This window comes from Ahaetulla prasina, chromosome 2 (genome assembly GCF_028640845.1).
Source record: "Ahaetulla prasina isolate Xishuangbanna chromosome 2, ASM2864084v1, whole genome shotgun sequence".
Taxonomy (NCBI): Eukaryota; Metazoa; Chordata; class Lepidosauria; order Squamata; family Colubridae; genus Ahaetulla; species Ahaetulla prasina.
This window is the reverse complement of record NC_080540.1, coordinates 248860840-248877248: the sequence shown is the minus strand read 5'-3', so window position 1 is coordinate 248877248 and position 16409 is coordinate 248860840. Positions and strand designations below refer to the sequence as shown.

At 40.6% G+C, this 16409-nt stretch overlaps 1 protein-coding gene across 1 annotated transcript in view; it reads left to right on the top strand.

The window, feature by feature from the left end:
* HSD17B4 (hydroxysteroid 17-beta dehydrogenase 4) overlaps positions 1-16409 on the top strand; it is a 79448-nt gene that overhangs the window by 55208 nt on the left and 7831 nt on the right. Inside the window, exons 18-22 of the mRNA XM_058168130.1 lie at positions 4314-4383; positions 5595-5701; positions 6671-6757; positions 12571-12657; positions 14483-14621. Of these exons, the coding sequence (XP_058024113.1) occupies positions 4314-4383; positions 5595-5701; positions 6671-6757; positions 12571-12657; positions 14483-14621 (490 nt within the window). The remainder of the gene's footprint in view (positions 1-4313; positions 4384-5594; positions 5702-6670; positions 6758-12570; positions 12658-14482; positions 14622-16409) is intronic.

Below are 16409 nucleotides of genomic sequence, written 5' to 3'. Positions count from 1 at the left end.
GATTCATTGTCAAAGTGAAACCTGTGGGTCTTTGTAATATTTGCTTTTAATTTGGTAACATGACATGCTGCAAATATATGTATATTGTTTCTGCCTTAGATTGATTTTTTCCTTCACAAATTACACACCCTTGGATGCTTCGGTGTTCTTTTATTTCTGTTTTTCTTTCATTGCTATTTCAGCTGCTCTTTGATAGGGTTATGGAGTTAAACAAGAGGGCTGGCCTTAATTCACAGTGCTGCTGTTTGTTATTATAGAAAATAATCTTGTAAGGGATTAATCTTGCAGAAGGGCAGACCTAATTCTAGCTTGGAGGTTTTTTTAAAGTGTCCTTTGGTCAGTGTTTTGATTTCTAGATGATAGAGGATAAAACTGTAGCTTAAGGGATTTGTCAGACCATTGCTTTTTTTCCCTTACACAAATGTTTAATATTTGACAACGGAATTTATCTTTATACCATCCCTTGTTATATCAATTTTCAGAGCAAACATTCCCTTTTATATCTGTGTGTGTGTGTGTGTGTGTGTGTGTGTGTGTGTGTAGCTCTCCATATGTACATTCTCTTGTACAACATATTTTGCTTACATAAAAAGCCAAACTTTCAATAGCTTTATTTTAAACTTTAAATATTTGATACCTTCAAGATGTGTTATATGTATATGTTATGAAGGTAGTAGAAAGATCAGTTTTCACACATTTTCTTCTTCACTATAAATATTTTTGAATCTATTTGGTGCTGATGCAGAAAGTCAAATAACAGTCCTAATCATTTTACTCAGGACCAGCTTGAATTTGGCTACAGTAAATGTCGTTTTTCATAGGTATGTTTTAGATTGCTAGCAAGAGGTTAATGAGAACCTAGTTCTGTGCAGGTGTTCACACAAGAATAGACAAACGGGGAAATGTGCACTTGATACTGCCATCCACATAGCTTCTTTCAGTTTTTTTAAATCAAGATCTCTATAAAATGCCACGTGTACACTTGCATTGCTATAATGTGTTATATTTTGTAATTAAGGGAAGAGAAGAATTTTCAGTGTTTTGTTTAAAAAAAAAAACCTGCAAGAAAAAGTGTTCACTGTTTTCTTCTTTTGAGAACAGTAATCCTCTACCAGATAGGGGCAGAATGGCTCTTTATCAAAGTGGAATGGGATAAGAAATTCAGCTGTGAATCTACATATCTTCCAATTTAGATTTGTTAATTATTTATACTATATCACTACGATTTTTGCTTTATTCCAGATCTGAAAATATATTTGATTGGAACAATTTTTATTTGAAAGAGAGAGAGAGAGTGGTTTATTTTCTCTCATTCATAAAATAATGCATGATGGTATTGTTGGCTTCAATTTATGTTAGTTTTGCATGTAACCTTTATTGTTGACAGCTAGCAATACTGAAAAATTGCTACAGACAGGCTGGATATTGTCGTTCCACATTTGATCTGGCAGAACGTTTAAATTGTCAGGAAATAAAATTTGACTGTTTCTGTTATTAATTGGAGAACAATCCAACCATATCACAACTGACTTCAGTCTGTTGCTCCTAATGATTTAATTTTTGCCATGGTCCAGTGAGAGATCCATTTTTACATGATATTGAAAATGAAAGGAAATACCATTGTTGCAGGCATGCAAAAGTTGCTGGGGTTTTTCTTTCTTTTGTTTTTCAGTTCTCTTTCGCCAATTTTATCTGTGCTTTAAATTACTTTTAACTAAAACAGAATTTGAAAGGCTCATTCGCCACGGCAAAGTGATTTTTGGAAGTATGAGCATTAACTAAGCAAGCTGCAAATTTGAGAGCCAGTTTGGTCCAGTGGTTAAGGTACCAGGCGAGATACCCGGAGACTGTGATTTCTAGTCCTACCTTAGGCATGAAAGCCAGTTAGGTGACTTTTGACAGGGTTGTTTTAGTGTGGAAACTAGCAGAAGGAGGGAGTATTAGGTACCAGTATGTTGAGTTACTTACAAAAATAATAAAGGCAGGATATAAACAAAGAAATGAAGCCAAGTTGTACATAGCAATTTATAAAAAGCTAGTTGTATGCTTCTGGAACAGTTCTGCATTCTTCTTCTTTTTTTTTTTTTTTTTGACAGAATATTTGCATTTTACTTAGGGATTTTAAACCAGAATTTCTAAAACAGTCTTGCATCTTTGTTTAATGCCCAAAAATACACCTTACAAAGAGAGAGTTCCAGGGTATTAATTCTTAGGAAGAGGGAAGTAATGTCGGCACCCCAGTACAATGAATATTAAAAATTGGCACTTAGGTGAAGATATCCATCCGTTGCTGTGAGCAACTTTAAAGTGCTGACTGGGACATGGAGTCCAAAGCAGTGGCCATGAACTGTGATTCCCAAAAAGGAGCTCAGCATTCTCCCAAAATGATCAGTGTGTGTGCGTGTGCATTCTTAGACACTCTAGTTCTACCTTAAGAAACATCTGCCTGTTCCCCATCAATCCTAAATGTCTCAGTTATATGGCAAAGTAACATATACTAACAGATGAGCAGGTTCACTCCAACTGTACATCAGCCTTTGTCAACCTCCAGATATGGTGGACTGCTGTTTTCCTTCATTGAATGGCAGTGCAGTTTGTAGATCAAAGACATAGCCCAACTATGTCTCTTTGAACCAGGTTACTATATCACTATATTTACAATTAATTATTCAGATGTGGAATTTAATAAATATATATCCTGATACAGATGACCTTACTGTACTGTAATATGGATTTTTTTAATGAACTGTGGAGAAGCAAGAACTTAAGTGATTCTTCTGGATCCTCACAGCTGAACAGCATTGCAGATCTGATCCCATTGAGTTCTTTCATGTGTCAGTCATCTTGTCAAAAATTTGTACAGCAAAACCAGAATCTTAGCTTTCTAAAATTAATAGCAATTCTTAAGCTGAAAAGATATAAATATGCAGTAACAAACAGCATTTGGATTATCAGGAAGAAACATGATGCATAAATTTAAGTTTTGTTCAGTTGCACATATAGCTTATGGAAAAAGAATATTAATATGTGCCTAAAGAATATTCTCTGCCCAGAAAGTCTGTCTGAAGATGGAAAAGAAATTGGCATAAATGCTAAAGATTTTCATGGAAGAAAAAAAATCCAAAATGTTGCTGTTGGTGATATTTAGAGCATCCCTCTAAGTGTCTTTTAAAATATGGATTTAGTACAACTATATACCTCCACCCACGTAAAACCCCCCCCACACACATGTTTGTGTGTGCAACAATAGCAAACTCATTTTCCAGATGCCTGCCCCTATAGGAAAAACAAAACAAAACAACCCCCCCTAATTACTCAGATATCTGAAGGCTTAGGCAATCTTAAGGTTTGTCATACTCCAAATAACATTTGGTCTTTCTTCAAATCTAAATTCAATGAATACTAATCATTCTCCTTGGACAGGAGATGGTTCCTGATTATTATGACTCCAAAAGCAAAGATTATTTCAAACAAAGTTTCACGGTTAGCAATCTCATGATGTTTATGTGGTGTCATGGCAATAATGCAGAAGTGGCTTGATGTTGCCTTGTTCCAAGATTTGGAACTTCTCTGTGTTGCCTGAAGCCCTAGGATTTGGGCACGATCATCTAATTACTGTATTAACTGATTCTATTCTTCTTGCCTGCTAACCCCCAGTTCAGGTTAGATAAGATGCTATCACCTTGATGAACATTGTGAAGAGAGAGAGATAGCAGTAATAGTATTAAATAGTATTAAAACAGAACTGGAATTAATTTCCTCTCAGATTTTGACACACTAATTGGTAACTCAAATGACATGCTTCTGTTTGTTGGTTTGTTTGTTTACAAATTGTTGTTGTTGGGTAGTTGATTCAAAATAAAGTCGTATAGAAACCTTCTCCATCTCTCATTCTATGTATCATCCCAGCCCATTGAGCCAAATCAGGCGACATACATGCCACACACTACATCAATCTGGAGGATGAAAACACAGAAGACTTTCCATTCTGTGTTCATTCTGGCTTGATTGTTGTGCCAAGAAATGCAACTGAATTGAGCCTGTTTGGTTACGTTACAGCACCAGTGATGTGGCTTGTGGCAGACACCTCCTGCTTAGCTTCTGTTTCTTGAAATTTGTTGGTGTGTGTGTTTTAACAGCTTTTGTGTTATGATGTCAGTTACTATTACTTTCCATCAGTATGGAAAGGCAAACTGTAGTCTCCATTGCAAATGAATGCATTTTGGAGAAGATTCTGCTCTCAGTCACAAGAAAGAAAAGTAAACTTTTATTTATTTGTTGATCATGTTTTTCAAATGATTTTTGTTTTGTAGGCTGCCTTGTATCGGCTTAGTGGCGATTGGAATCCTTTGCACATTGATCCTGGATTTGCAGCCCTTGGAGGTAAGTTTGAGTAGCTTCTCCAGGAAAATGAATGACTGTTGCCTTTTTTTTTTTTAATGTCATTTTTTTTTAAAAAAATCATAATTAAATGTGAGAATGTTTGAATTGTTGAAAACAGTGTTCTTTCCCTGGTATAAAATGGCTCTAAGTTGCTTTTGTTTTTCCCTTATATAAAATACAATGGTGTTTTTAGAGGCATGAAAAAATGTTTCAAATGTATAACAGTGATAACCGTTTGAAAAAAAAATGTATTGTTCTTCAAGATTAGAGACAGTCATAAAAAGAAATATTGAGTGCATTGAGAAAATAAATGTATCTAAAATTAACTCGTAGTGATTAAAACAATGAAACATTGAAGGGTGGGAGAAATGACTATTTTTATCTAATATCAAAAGAACAAAAAAGGGAACGCTGCATTCTTGGAAAAGATGTTCTATAAACAGGGAGTCAACAAGCAGATTTTTTAGTCACTTTTTCGGCTTCCCTTCTAAATGAGAATACCCTGGAAGTAGAATGTAATAAAGAGCAAATTTCCTAAAAGAGAATATTGTCTTTCATACACTGGAGGTCAAGACATTTATAGATCACAGCGTTTAAATACAACCAGAATTAACTCTGCACAGTACCTTTTATTTCTCTGAAAAATAAAAGGAATTTACTACTGCAAGATATATTGCCAGCTTTAACCTCAGATGGCTTTAAAGGGAGATTGGGCAAATTCATAGAGGATAAAGCTGTCTCTAAGCCCTAGTTACAAGGCTATATATTACAATATATGCAACTGTTGGAAACCACAAGCAGTGCTATTATAATTATGGCCTGTTTATTGGCTTTCTGTTGGTGTCTTCATGGATCGAAAAACTGTATAAGGCAGGCTTTGATCTGATGATATATATCCTTTGTTCTCTCCAGTTCCACACTGTGAATCCTGGTTAGCAAATTGGCTACTGTGTTATGCACCAGTTGAGACTTCAGAGAATGACCGGATTACAGTCCTTTAGCCAGCAATGTATTATATTGAAATTATTTCACCTAGCCATCTGTACTAATTTCAGGATTTTTGCTGGCGGACAGATTCTACCTCTCTGTTTATGTGTGCAGATGAATAGGTTTGCAAAACAATAAATAGTCATGATCCCTAGAATCCGTGTTTAAACCAAGGAATGTAAATATGAAATAAACTCTTAGAAAAAATTGTGTTCTCCTAATAGGATTTCAGAAGCCCATATTGCATGGACTTTGTACTTTTGGATTTGCTGCCAGACATGTTTTGAAACACTTTGCTAATAACGATGTGACCAAATTCAAGGCAGTTAAGGTCTGTATGTGTTTTCATTAAGTATAGAAGATTACTTTTCTTAAATACAGTTCTTAAAATTACAAAAGTGGTATGCTTTGCTGTTCAAACAAGCCAGAATTGTAAGACATTGATTTTTAAGTTACTATTTTTTTTTAAACAAACAAGGTTCAATTTCCAGTTTAGTCCATCCTATGGGGAAACTATGGGTCCTAAGATGTTTCTGACTTATCACTGCCAGCACCCTTTATCATTGGCCATGCTGGCTGATCCATCGAGATGTCATTCAGCAGGCTCTGAGGACCACACATTTTCCACTCCTGCGGCGATAAAGCATGAATCGAACTGTAATGACTTTTGAGCTACTCCTGACTGCAGGAAGGAACAAGTGGATTTCTTGATAATTCAAGATTCTAGTTCTATCTTATTATAATATCCAATCATGGCAATTATTCCACAGTGAGACTTAATTTTGATGGTAGTTTCACAACTTTTATATGCTTTTCTTAATATTAAATTTCCAAACCTGCCTCAAATGTACAGATATGCACCAATCATGTTTCCTTTTAGAACGGTTAATGTAATATACTTTTTTTGCTTTTCATTAATTCTTAAATACAGTTTACTTACTCCAGAATACCTTATGAACAGTTTCCATAAAACTGTTTTCAGTTTTTATCTTCTGCATGCTGATATTCGGTTATTATATTAAAAAAAGGAGGTCATAACGATAGGATAGTCTCTGCCAATTGTCCTAGCCATGTCTCCACATGGCACAGATAACGACTAACCTAGAACACTTGAGATGCCATACTACTGTCTTGATGAAGTCATGCAGGATCTTCACAACAAAGTTGTCTGCATTTTCTTTCTTTCTTACATGTGACTTCTTGTAGCAAAAATGGGGGAAGTTGCAAAGGTTAAGGTTTGTGTTACGCCATTATGTTTTATCTATATTTAATTTCTTTGATTTTTTTTTTCTTATGACAGGTTCGTTTTGCAAAACCAGTTTTCCCAGGGCAAACTTTGCAAACAGAAATGTGGAAGGAAGGAAATAGAATTCACATTCAAACCAAGGTCAGAGTCTCAAAAGTACAGCCTTTGTACAAATCTCACTGATTTATTGGGGAATAAACAGAAGAAACTAACATGCTTTTTTTTGGTATGCAGACTTCCTAAACATATAAACATAAACTTCTTTTAGTGTCTAAAACTGTTTAAAACTGCATGTGGAGAATTTTAGATACCGCATAAGGAATATTGTGATGAAAAGGGGAAGGAAAAACCATGTACGCATGTATCTAATTCGGCCTATAGATTCTGATTCGTTCACATTATTCATATCTTGTTTTTAGATAATTAATACTAACATAATTAAAAACACTTTAAGACTATAATGAAGATTTCTCATTCCCTGAACATTCCCCTTTAATTATCAGCATTTACTGTATATGGTGTATCTTACAATAACCCCTCTTCCATTTTACCATTTTGAAACCTGTTTTAACCATACACTGTGTCTTCTGGGCGTGCTGTGCTACAATTCCAATCATCATGACCAAGAATAGTGTGAGTTGCCCAGCATATGCATTAGGTTGAGGTGGCTTGCTTGCACCAATATTTTTTTCAGTTTCAAAAGTGAATAGTCTTATCTATGGCACTCTGGATAGTCCTCTCTATTCCTGTCTATGAAGCTGCTTTTGCTTGTGGGCTAGAGAAGCAATGTTCGAGATTAAAATATATTGATAAAATTGGGTTGGAGCCATAATGACATTTATTCTTAGGCACGATTTGTGTTAGACCATGGGCAAACATAGGAATGGAGACAAGGGCAGGACAAGTCAATGTGGGATGGAACTCTGGTTCATGGTGGCCTTCTCTGCATGTCTTCTAACTAGTTCTCCAGCTTATTTATTTATTTATTTTATTTATTTAATCGTATTTATATACCGCCCTATCTCCCAAGGGACTCAGGGCGGTTTACAGGCACTAAAAACAGATAAATAGAATATAAATACAATATAAAACATTTAAAAAACTTATTCTAAAGCCCGTCCAATTAAAAATAGAAATAAAACCCAATTTAAAACCCAAAATTTAAAATCTAGCTCAGTCCTGCACAATTAAATAAGTATGTTTTAAGCCCGCGGCGGAAGGTCCGAAGGTCCGAAAGCTGACGAAGTCCGGGGGGTAGATCGTTCCAGAGGGTGGGAGCCCCCACAGAGAAGGCCCTACCCCTGGGCGTCGCCAGACGACATTGCCTCGCTGACGGCACCCTGAGGAGACCCTCTCTGTGAGAGCGCACGGGACGGTGGGAGGTATTCGGTCGCAGTAGGCGGTCCCGTAAATAACCCGGCCCAATGCCATGGAGCGCTTTAAAGGTGGTCACCAAAACCTTGAAGCGCACCCGAAGGCCACAGGAAGCCAGTGCAGTCTGCGCAGGATAGGTGTCATATGGGAGCCACGAGGGCTCCATCTATCACCCGCGCAGCTGCATTCTGACTAACTGTAGCCTCCGGATGCCCCTCAAGGGAGCCCCATGTAGAGAGCATTGCAGTAATCCAGGCGAGACGTCACGAGTGCGTGAGTAACCGTGGATAGGGCATCCCGGTCCAAAAGGCGCAACTGGCGTACCAGGCGAACCTGGTAGAACGCTCTCCTGGAGACGGCCGTCAAATGCTCTTCTAGAGACAGCCGTTCATCCAGGAGGACGCTAAGTTGCGGACCCTCTCCATCGGGGCCAATGACTCGCCACCGATGTTCAGCCGCTGATTTAGCTGACTGTACCGGGATGCCGGCATCCACAGCCACTCTGTCTTGGCGGGATTGAGCTTGAGCCTGTTTCTCCCCATCCAGACCCGACGGCCTCCAGACACCGGGACAGCACTTGATAACCGTTGGGGTGGTTCGGTGTGAAAAGTACAGCTGAGTATCATCCGCATACAGCTGATACTTCACGAAACCACTGATGATCTCACCCAGCGGTTTCATGTAGATGTTAAACAGAAGGCGAGAGAATCGACCCTGCGGCACCCCACAAGTGAGGCGCCTCGGGGCGACCTCTGCCCCTGTCAACACCGACTGCGACCGGTCGGAGAGATAGGAGGAGAACCACCGATGGCGGTGCCTCCCACTCCCAATCCCCCCAACCGGCGCAGCAGGATACCATGGTCGATGGTATCGAAAGCCGCTGAGAGGTCTAATAGGACCAGGGCAGAGGAACAACCCCTATCCCTGGCCCTCCAGAGATCATCAACGAACGCGACCAAAGCCATCTCCGTGCTGTAACCGGGTCGGAAACCGGACTGGAACGGGTCTAGATAGACAGTTTCATCCAGGTGCAAGGGAAGCTGATATGCCACCATACTCTCTACAACCTTCGCCGTAAAGCGAAGGTTGGATACCGGACGATAATTACCTAAAACAGCCGGGTCCAGGGAAGGCTTCTTAAGGAGGGGCCTCACCACCGCCTCTTTCAAGGTGGCCGGGAAGACACCTCCACCAAAGAAGCGATCGTAATCGCCTGGAGCCAGCCTCGTGTCACCTCCCGAGTGGCCAGCACCAGCCAGGAGGGGCACGGGTCCAGTAAACACGTGGTGGCATTCAACCTACCCAGCAACCTGTCCATGTCCTCGGGAGCCACAGGGTCAAACTCATCCCAAATAATGTCGCCAAGACCACCCTCGAGCGTCTCACCCGCATCACCGCAATCTTGGTCCAGACCATCCCGATTTTATCGTACAGATAACCGTTAAACTCCTCAGCCCGTCCCTGCAACGGGTCATCCCGCTCCCCTGATGAAGGAGGAGCGAGTCACCAAACAGGGCGGCGGGCGGTTATCTGCCGATGCAATGAGGGAGGAGGCGAGCTACGCCTCGCTTCCTCAATGCCACTAGGTAAGTCCTAGTATAGGACTTCACTAGTGTCCGATCAGCTTCGAACGGCTAGACCTCCAGGAACTCTCTAGGCGCCTTCTCCGCGCTTCATCCCCCTCAGCTCCTCGGAGAACCAAGGAGCCGGTTGGGCCCTGCGCCGGGTCAGAGGCCGCAAAGGCACGACTCGGTCTAAGGCCCCCGCCGCGGCCCGTTCCCAGGCCGCAACAAGTTCCTCGGCCGAGCCGTGAGCCAGACCCTCAGGAAATGGCCCAAGCTCCGTCCGGAACCCATCCGGGTCCATCAGGCGCCTGGGACGGAACCAACGTATCGGCTCCGTCTCCCTGCGGTGGTGAATGGCGGTCAGAAAGTCCAGGCGAAGAAGAGAGTGATCTGACCATGACAAAGGTTCAGTGACTATTTCCTTTAAGTCCAGATCTCTCAACCACTGACCAGAGAGAAAAATCAGGTCCAGAGTGCCACCCCCAATGTGAGTAGGGCCATCAATTACCTGGGTCAGATCCAAGGCCGTCATGGAAGCCATGAACTCCCGAGCCGCTGTCGATGACGGGCCGGAAGATGGCAAGTTAAAGTCCCCCATGACTAAAAGTCTGGAGGTCTCAACTGCCACCCCGGCCAGCACCTCCAGGAGCTCGGGCAGGGCAGCTGTCACGTAGCAAGGAGCCAGGTACGCGATCAGCAAACCCATCTGACACCTATGACCCCATCTCACAAAGAGGGATTCGCACCCGGCAATCTGAGGCACAGTGGTCTCCCTCGGCTCTAGACTCTCTCTAATCACAACCGCCACCCCACCACCCCTACCCTGGGGCCTGGGTTGATGGAATCCACGGAAACCCGCCGGGCACATCTCCACGAGGGGCACACCCCCTTCCGTGCCCAACCAGGTCTCCGTAATGCCTATAAGGTCCGCGGAACCCCCCTGAATAAGATCACAAACAAGGGGGGCTTTGTTCACCACGGACCGAGCATTGCACAACATCAACCCAAGGCCCGGGCTCTGGGGATCCTGACCATCCGGGAACGGAGAAGTCCAAGGGGTCGGAGCGTGATCGCTTTCAGACATCGAGCACGCGCTCCCGAAACTTGGTATGACCTCGCCCGCCATATCTGCCTCTCCCACTTACCGTGTCAATAGAACCACCCTCATCAATAGGAACACCCTCCACCCCCATAACCTCCGAACCTGATAAAGAAAGACCGCCGCGAGCATGTGCAGAGACTGGCCCCTTACCCGACGGGTTACCCCCATTGCCCGCCCTTACCCTCCCACCCCTTAAAAGTTCCCTCTCTAAAAAACCCCACAAGCTCTTTTTTTTCGCATGCCACCTCTGTGGGTCCCAAGACCCGTCATGGAGGCCGGCCCTCGGTAGTGAGGAGGGCCATTCCTGCGAGGCGGGGGCACCTCGCAGGCGCAAGAGTTCCTCATGAGTATAGTGCGTAGCAGCTGAGACTAAGAATCGGCAAAAACAAAAGCTCCATCTCCGAATGGCAGGTGGTAGCAGATGGTACTAGTCCAGAATGAGGACGGACGCAGAATGGAACAGCGATAGGCACCAAATGACAGTCTAGGTGGTATTCTGTCTAGTGTATAGTCCAAAACATCCTGGAACCGGGGGTGAGGGGAGATGGCACTCCAGTCCTTGGGCACATCCTCCTCCGTCTTCCTCTGTCCCCAAATAAGTCCCATTGTCTCCCCCAAAAAGTCCTAATAGGACCAAAAACGGCCAAAGAAGTCCCAAAAAGGCCGAGGGGGGCATGGATGATGTTATCACAGTCACAACCACAGACTGGTTACAGGGGAACCGCTCCGGAATGCCTCCATCATCTCTCCTGATTAACCTGCCGCTAAGTAAAACCCTGGAGGAAATTCCACTCAACATTTTGTTATGTCTTCCAAAACTGACTGATTGGTCAAAGCTGCTGTCTTCCCACCAATGAATGTTTTTTTTTAAAAAAAATTAAATAAATAAAAAAGGATTGGAGAATTTAAAATTACTTTATATCGTAAGATACTTGACCTTCCTTCCTGCCCTAACTGGCAGGAGCAGAGATACCAGAAACTAGGATTTTGGCCACGTAAACCATTATGTGTTCTGCCATATTGCTAGATAATCTCCTTAACTTCTCTTTTTCTCTTCATAGAACTTGATATAACAATTGAAGTGCCATTGCTTTGAAGAGTTTATCTTGTATTTTAAACTTACATTAAAAATGGGGGGGAGGGGGAGGGAGAGAATTAGAATAGCTTTTAAAAGCTTCTGTTTCTTGTGCTTGAATCTCTTTTCTCTTAAAAGCTGCACTCAGACTTTGTTGGCCTTTAAAAAAAGATCCATGTAAATAAGCTTGGTTGATATTGCCCCTGGCTTGGAGTCTCTTGGCATCACCCACCCCCTTCAACTTTTATTTTTCATTCATCTCAATTTTTCTAAAACACATTTCCTTCCTGTATTTTTGTAAAAAGCCCACAGCAAACTGAGAAGAGCTATTACTCTGGAGCTGCTGAAGTAAATAAAGATTTTGAAAAACATAAAGTGTATTTTATTGAAACAAACAAAACAGATTCCAAGTTAAATGGCTGCAGTTTATTAAATGCTAGAAGCTTGTTGTTCCATTTTCAGTTTGCTTAAAATATGCAGCCTGTTCTTTATAAATCTACATTTAATAGTAGAAGTTATTCTTTTCTGTGCATGCGGGTTTTATCCATAATTGTGTCAGGAGTTGTAGATTTTTTTTCATTAGCTGTTATTTGAATTATCATAATGAATAGTTGCAAGAACAATTGTTTTATGTTTAGGAAGATTTGCTTTTTTATGATTTCTAATTACTTCACTTTTTCATTCCCCTCATACTGTTGCTTTGTTTGTTGACCTAAATTGTGCAATGAAAGGAATGGAGAGGATTTCTCAATTGACTTAAAGCATAACGATTAACCCTGTTTATAATAGTAATGTCATGGAGATGAAAAACTCACTTCCATTTTTTTTGCTTCTACAGGTCAAAGAAACTGGAGATATTGCAATTGTAGGAGCTTATGTGGATCTAGTGTCATCTTCTGTGGAGCCTTCAGCTAAGGAGCCTAAGGTAGGAAAACACGAGTAGCCTCTGGTATGATGGCCTCCAGATTTAAGTTTTCTTACCTCTGCTTTCTGTCAGAAATAGCAATAGCAATAACTTTTGTATATAGCATTTATACTTCCACAAAAAAGCCAAATTGTATTGCCTGTTTACATGTAGCCAATATCTGTTTATTTGCTCTGTGAGAACTCTGCCTCTGCATTAGACAAAAAAGAGATTTATTTAAGCTCTTGAGGCCACTTTCATTTAGCCACTCACATTCTTCTTGCTAGTTATGTGGTCAACTCTTATGTTCTCTGAATTGAATCCTTTCTACAGCTGAGCATCAAGGCTTATTAATAATATTCAAACATATCAGAAAAGTATATTCTTAATCCAATAGTATTGGCATTCACTTGGCATTTTCTTTGGAGAATGAGAGATTGAGAACATAAATTGGAAGGGAGGATAATCTGAATATTTCAGGTTTAAAAAAAAGACTTTAAAATTGTTTCATATTACTTAAATGGGCTATAAAAGTGTCAGAGCATTGCAATTAGTGAAATAGACTTAGATATCTACACCCTGCATATACCTCAATCCTAGAGGTATATAGAGTCATGACAAAAATATGAAACATGCATTCTATTGGTAGATGCCATTCTGTAAGTTGACCAATATATTTGGTTGCTACAACGTTCAAAAATACTCTGTCTTTAGACTGTACGATAGGCAAAAAGTTTATCTACCAGTAGTCTTCCATAATGATTCAACTTAAAATCTGGTATGTTTCTACTATTCTCTTACATCTTTCTATTTCGTACACTGCTCAACTGCCAATGTTGAGCTGATCATAAGAAAATATTAGAATTATAAAATAATACAGCAATAAATGACAAAATGGAAAAAAACATGGATGAAAAAACCAGGCAGCAACAAATCACACATCTACTCCTCAAAAGCAGTTATGCCCTTCCTAACCAAAGTCCTGGGCAAAGAGCCAAATCTTCAAGGCCCTCCAAGACATTAATACTATGAGAGTTACCTGGATCTCAGGAGAAACCTCATTTCACAGGACAGGAACTGCGACAGAGAAGGTGCACTTCCAAATGGCATTGTTCAATTGAAGGAAAGAGCACAGAAACCCAGTTGCACCAGGGGTGAAATGTTCCCGGTTCGGACTGGATTGGTCAATCCAGTAGCGATGGCAGTGGGTGGTTCGGAAAACTGATAGCAAAAATTCCTGCCCACCTCCCGCCCATGCCCAGCTGAGCTGCGCGATTATCAGAGCCTTTTTTTTTACTTTTAAAAACATTTTTTTATAACCTCTTCTGCCAAATAGGCTGTTAAAAAATGCTTTTAAAAGTTAAAAAAAAGAGATCCCCCCCCCGCGCTTGCTGTTCAACTTACCCTATGCCTCCTTTTGGTGTGCACTGCGTGTGCACGCACCTCACATTTGGTGCGTGGTGCGCACTGTGTATGCGTGCGCATGCGCAGCCAACAAAGTAGTAGTAAACCGGTTCAGATTTCACCACTATGTTGCACCCACGTAGATAGGTAGCTATTAGGAAAGATAGGCAGTGCCTCAAAGTAGCTGTATTCTTTGCCATATAAGGCTTTATAAGTAATGCTACAAGATGACCAGGTTGTGAATGACTTGAACTGTTCCCTGATTTAGTGAATAGCAGCATATTGATCTCATTTCTCTTTTAGTTTAGTTATTCTCTATTAGTGGGGGAGGAGGCTATAATGTTATATAAAAGCGGCTGATTTAAATAATATGGACGTGAGGGGGGTTTGGGTGATTTGGTAACCGCAATATCTCTCAGAGAACGTTCAATTTATATGCTAGGCAACAGAATTGCAGAGCAATCTTATTTTTGAAGAAATTGGTCACCGTATCAAAGAAGTTGGAAATGAGCTGGTGAAGAAAATAAATGCTGTATTTCAGTGGAACATCAATAAGGATAACAAGCCTGCAGTGCAGTGGAGTAAGTTGAAAGATTAATTAATTTATGGAGTGTCTTATTATGTCCTCTAATGGAATTAGTGAATCTTGTTTCTAAATCCCGCTACGTGGAAAGCAGCAACATAATGTTCACTTCTCCTGGAACTGACAATTGTAATTGTGCCTTTGTTGGCCCTGGACATTCATAAGTTTGAGCCAGTTGTTATCTCTTGGCTCAACTTGTCACATAGATTTGTTGCAAGTGAAAAAAAAAGACATGTGACAAGGTTTGTGCAGCCTTGAACTTATGAGGGAAAGGCAGCATTTCAATCTAATAATTGAATGAATGCCATATTTTGCGTTGCTGTTATCATAATTTCTTTTCCAGGGCTATATTGTATACTGGCAGTCTTCACATTAAGTAGATTCTGACTTGCTTAAAACCTGCAAGGTATAATAATATTAATGATTGAATGATGTGGCTCTGGACAGCAGTGATGTGGCGCCACAAGGTCATAAACATTTGATATTATTATTATATATTTTATATGTGGCCAAGATTTAAATTCAGAAGTTACCTTTAAGAAGAAAACTAAAATAGACTCTATAGAACATTCTATGTGAGCAAAAATAGTAAGTGCATAGGGGATTGACCCTCCTTGTCTTTAGGCCCAAAGCTGAAATGTTTCTGGAACCGCCCTTGGTTTTAGAGCAGTTCCATTCCATTTTAAAAGGCAAAGCTTCATATGCCGAAGCCTCTAGGTCAGCATCTGTCTGAGGAAGATGGGGAAAAAACAATTGCATAGGTTCTGGCTAGTTGATATTTCAATTCAGACATGAGATATATTTGTTATTTTGTATTTTGTATTTTAATGTTTGATGTATGTGTATGTTTTCTTTTTTTTCTTTTTTGGTTTTTGTCTTTTTTCATTATGTTTTTGGTTTTAAAAATGTAAAATACTCAATAAAAACTATTTTTAAGTAAGTAAGTAATAATAATAACAACAACAACAACAACAACAACAGAGTTGGAAGGGGCCTTGGAGGCCTTCTAGTCCAACCCCCTGCCCAGGCAGGAAACCCTACACCATCTCAGTCAGATGGTTATCCAATATTTTCTTAAAAATTTCCAGTGTTGGAGCATTCACAACTTCTGCAGGCAAGTCGTTCCACTTATTAATTGTTCTAACTGTCAGGAAATTTCTCCTTAGTTCTAAGTTGCTTCTTTCCTTGATCAGTTTCCACCCATTGCTTCTTGTTCTACCCTCAAGTGTTTTGGAGAACAGCCCGACTCCCTCTTCTTTGTGGCAACCCCTGAGATATTGGAACACTGCCCTAGTCCTTCTTTTTATTAAACTAGACATACCCAGTTCCTGCAGCCATTCTTCATATGTTTTAGCCTCCAGTCCCCTAATCATCTTTGTTGCTCTTCTCTGCACTCTTTCTAGAGTCTTAGTGAGATAGATTGATCCAAACGTTATTATGTCCTAAATTCTGCCTTTCTTTCATACTATCCAAGGGGAATTTATGCAGCAATTGGAAAAGGCAGTTGGCTAAGCTTAATTTTTAGCTATAATTTACCCTTTCAGAGTGGCATTTTTATGACAACAAACCTGGGTGTAATTCCCCCCCCCCCCATTTTTGTTTGTTAACTTTGGTTAATGCTTGCTTGCTTGTTTTTTCTTCCCAGAATCTTTGTCACTCCCCACAACCTTTCTTCTTGGGTCCTCTGTTGTTAATAGTTATTAAAACTGAAATTTAACTACATATATTAGCTTCTGGCACTTTCTCTTTTCCTGCCTGACCTGCTAGATTTGTTTTGTATCATTAA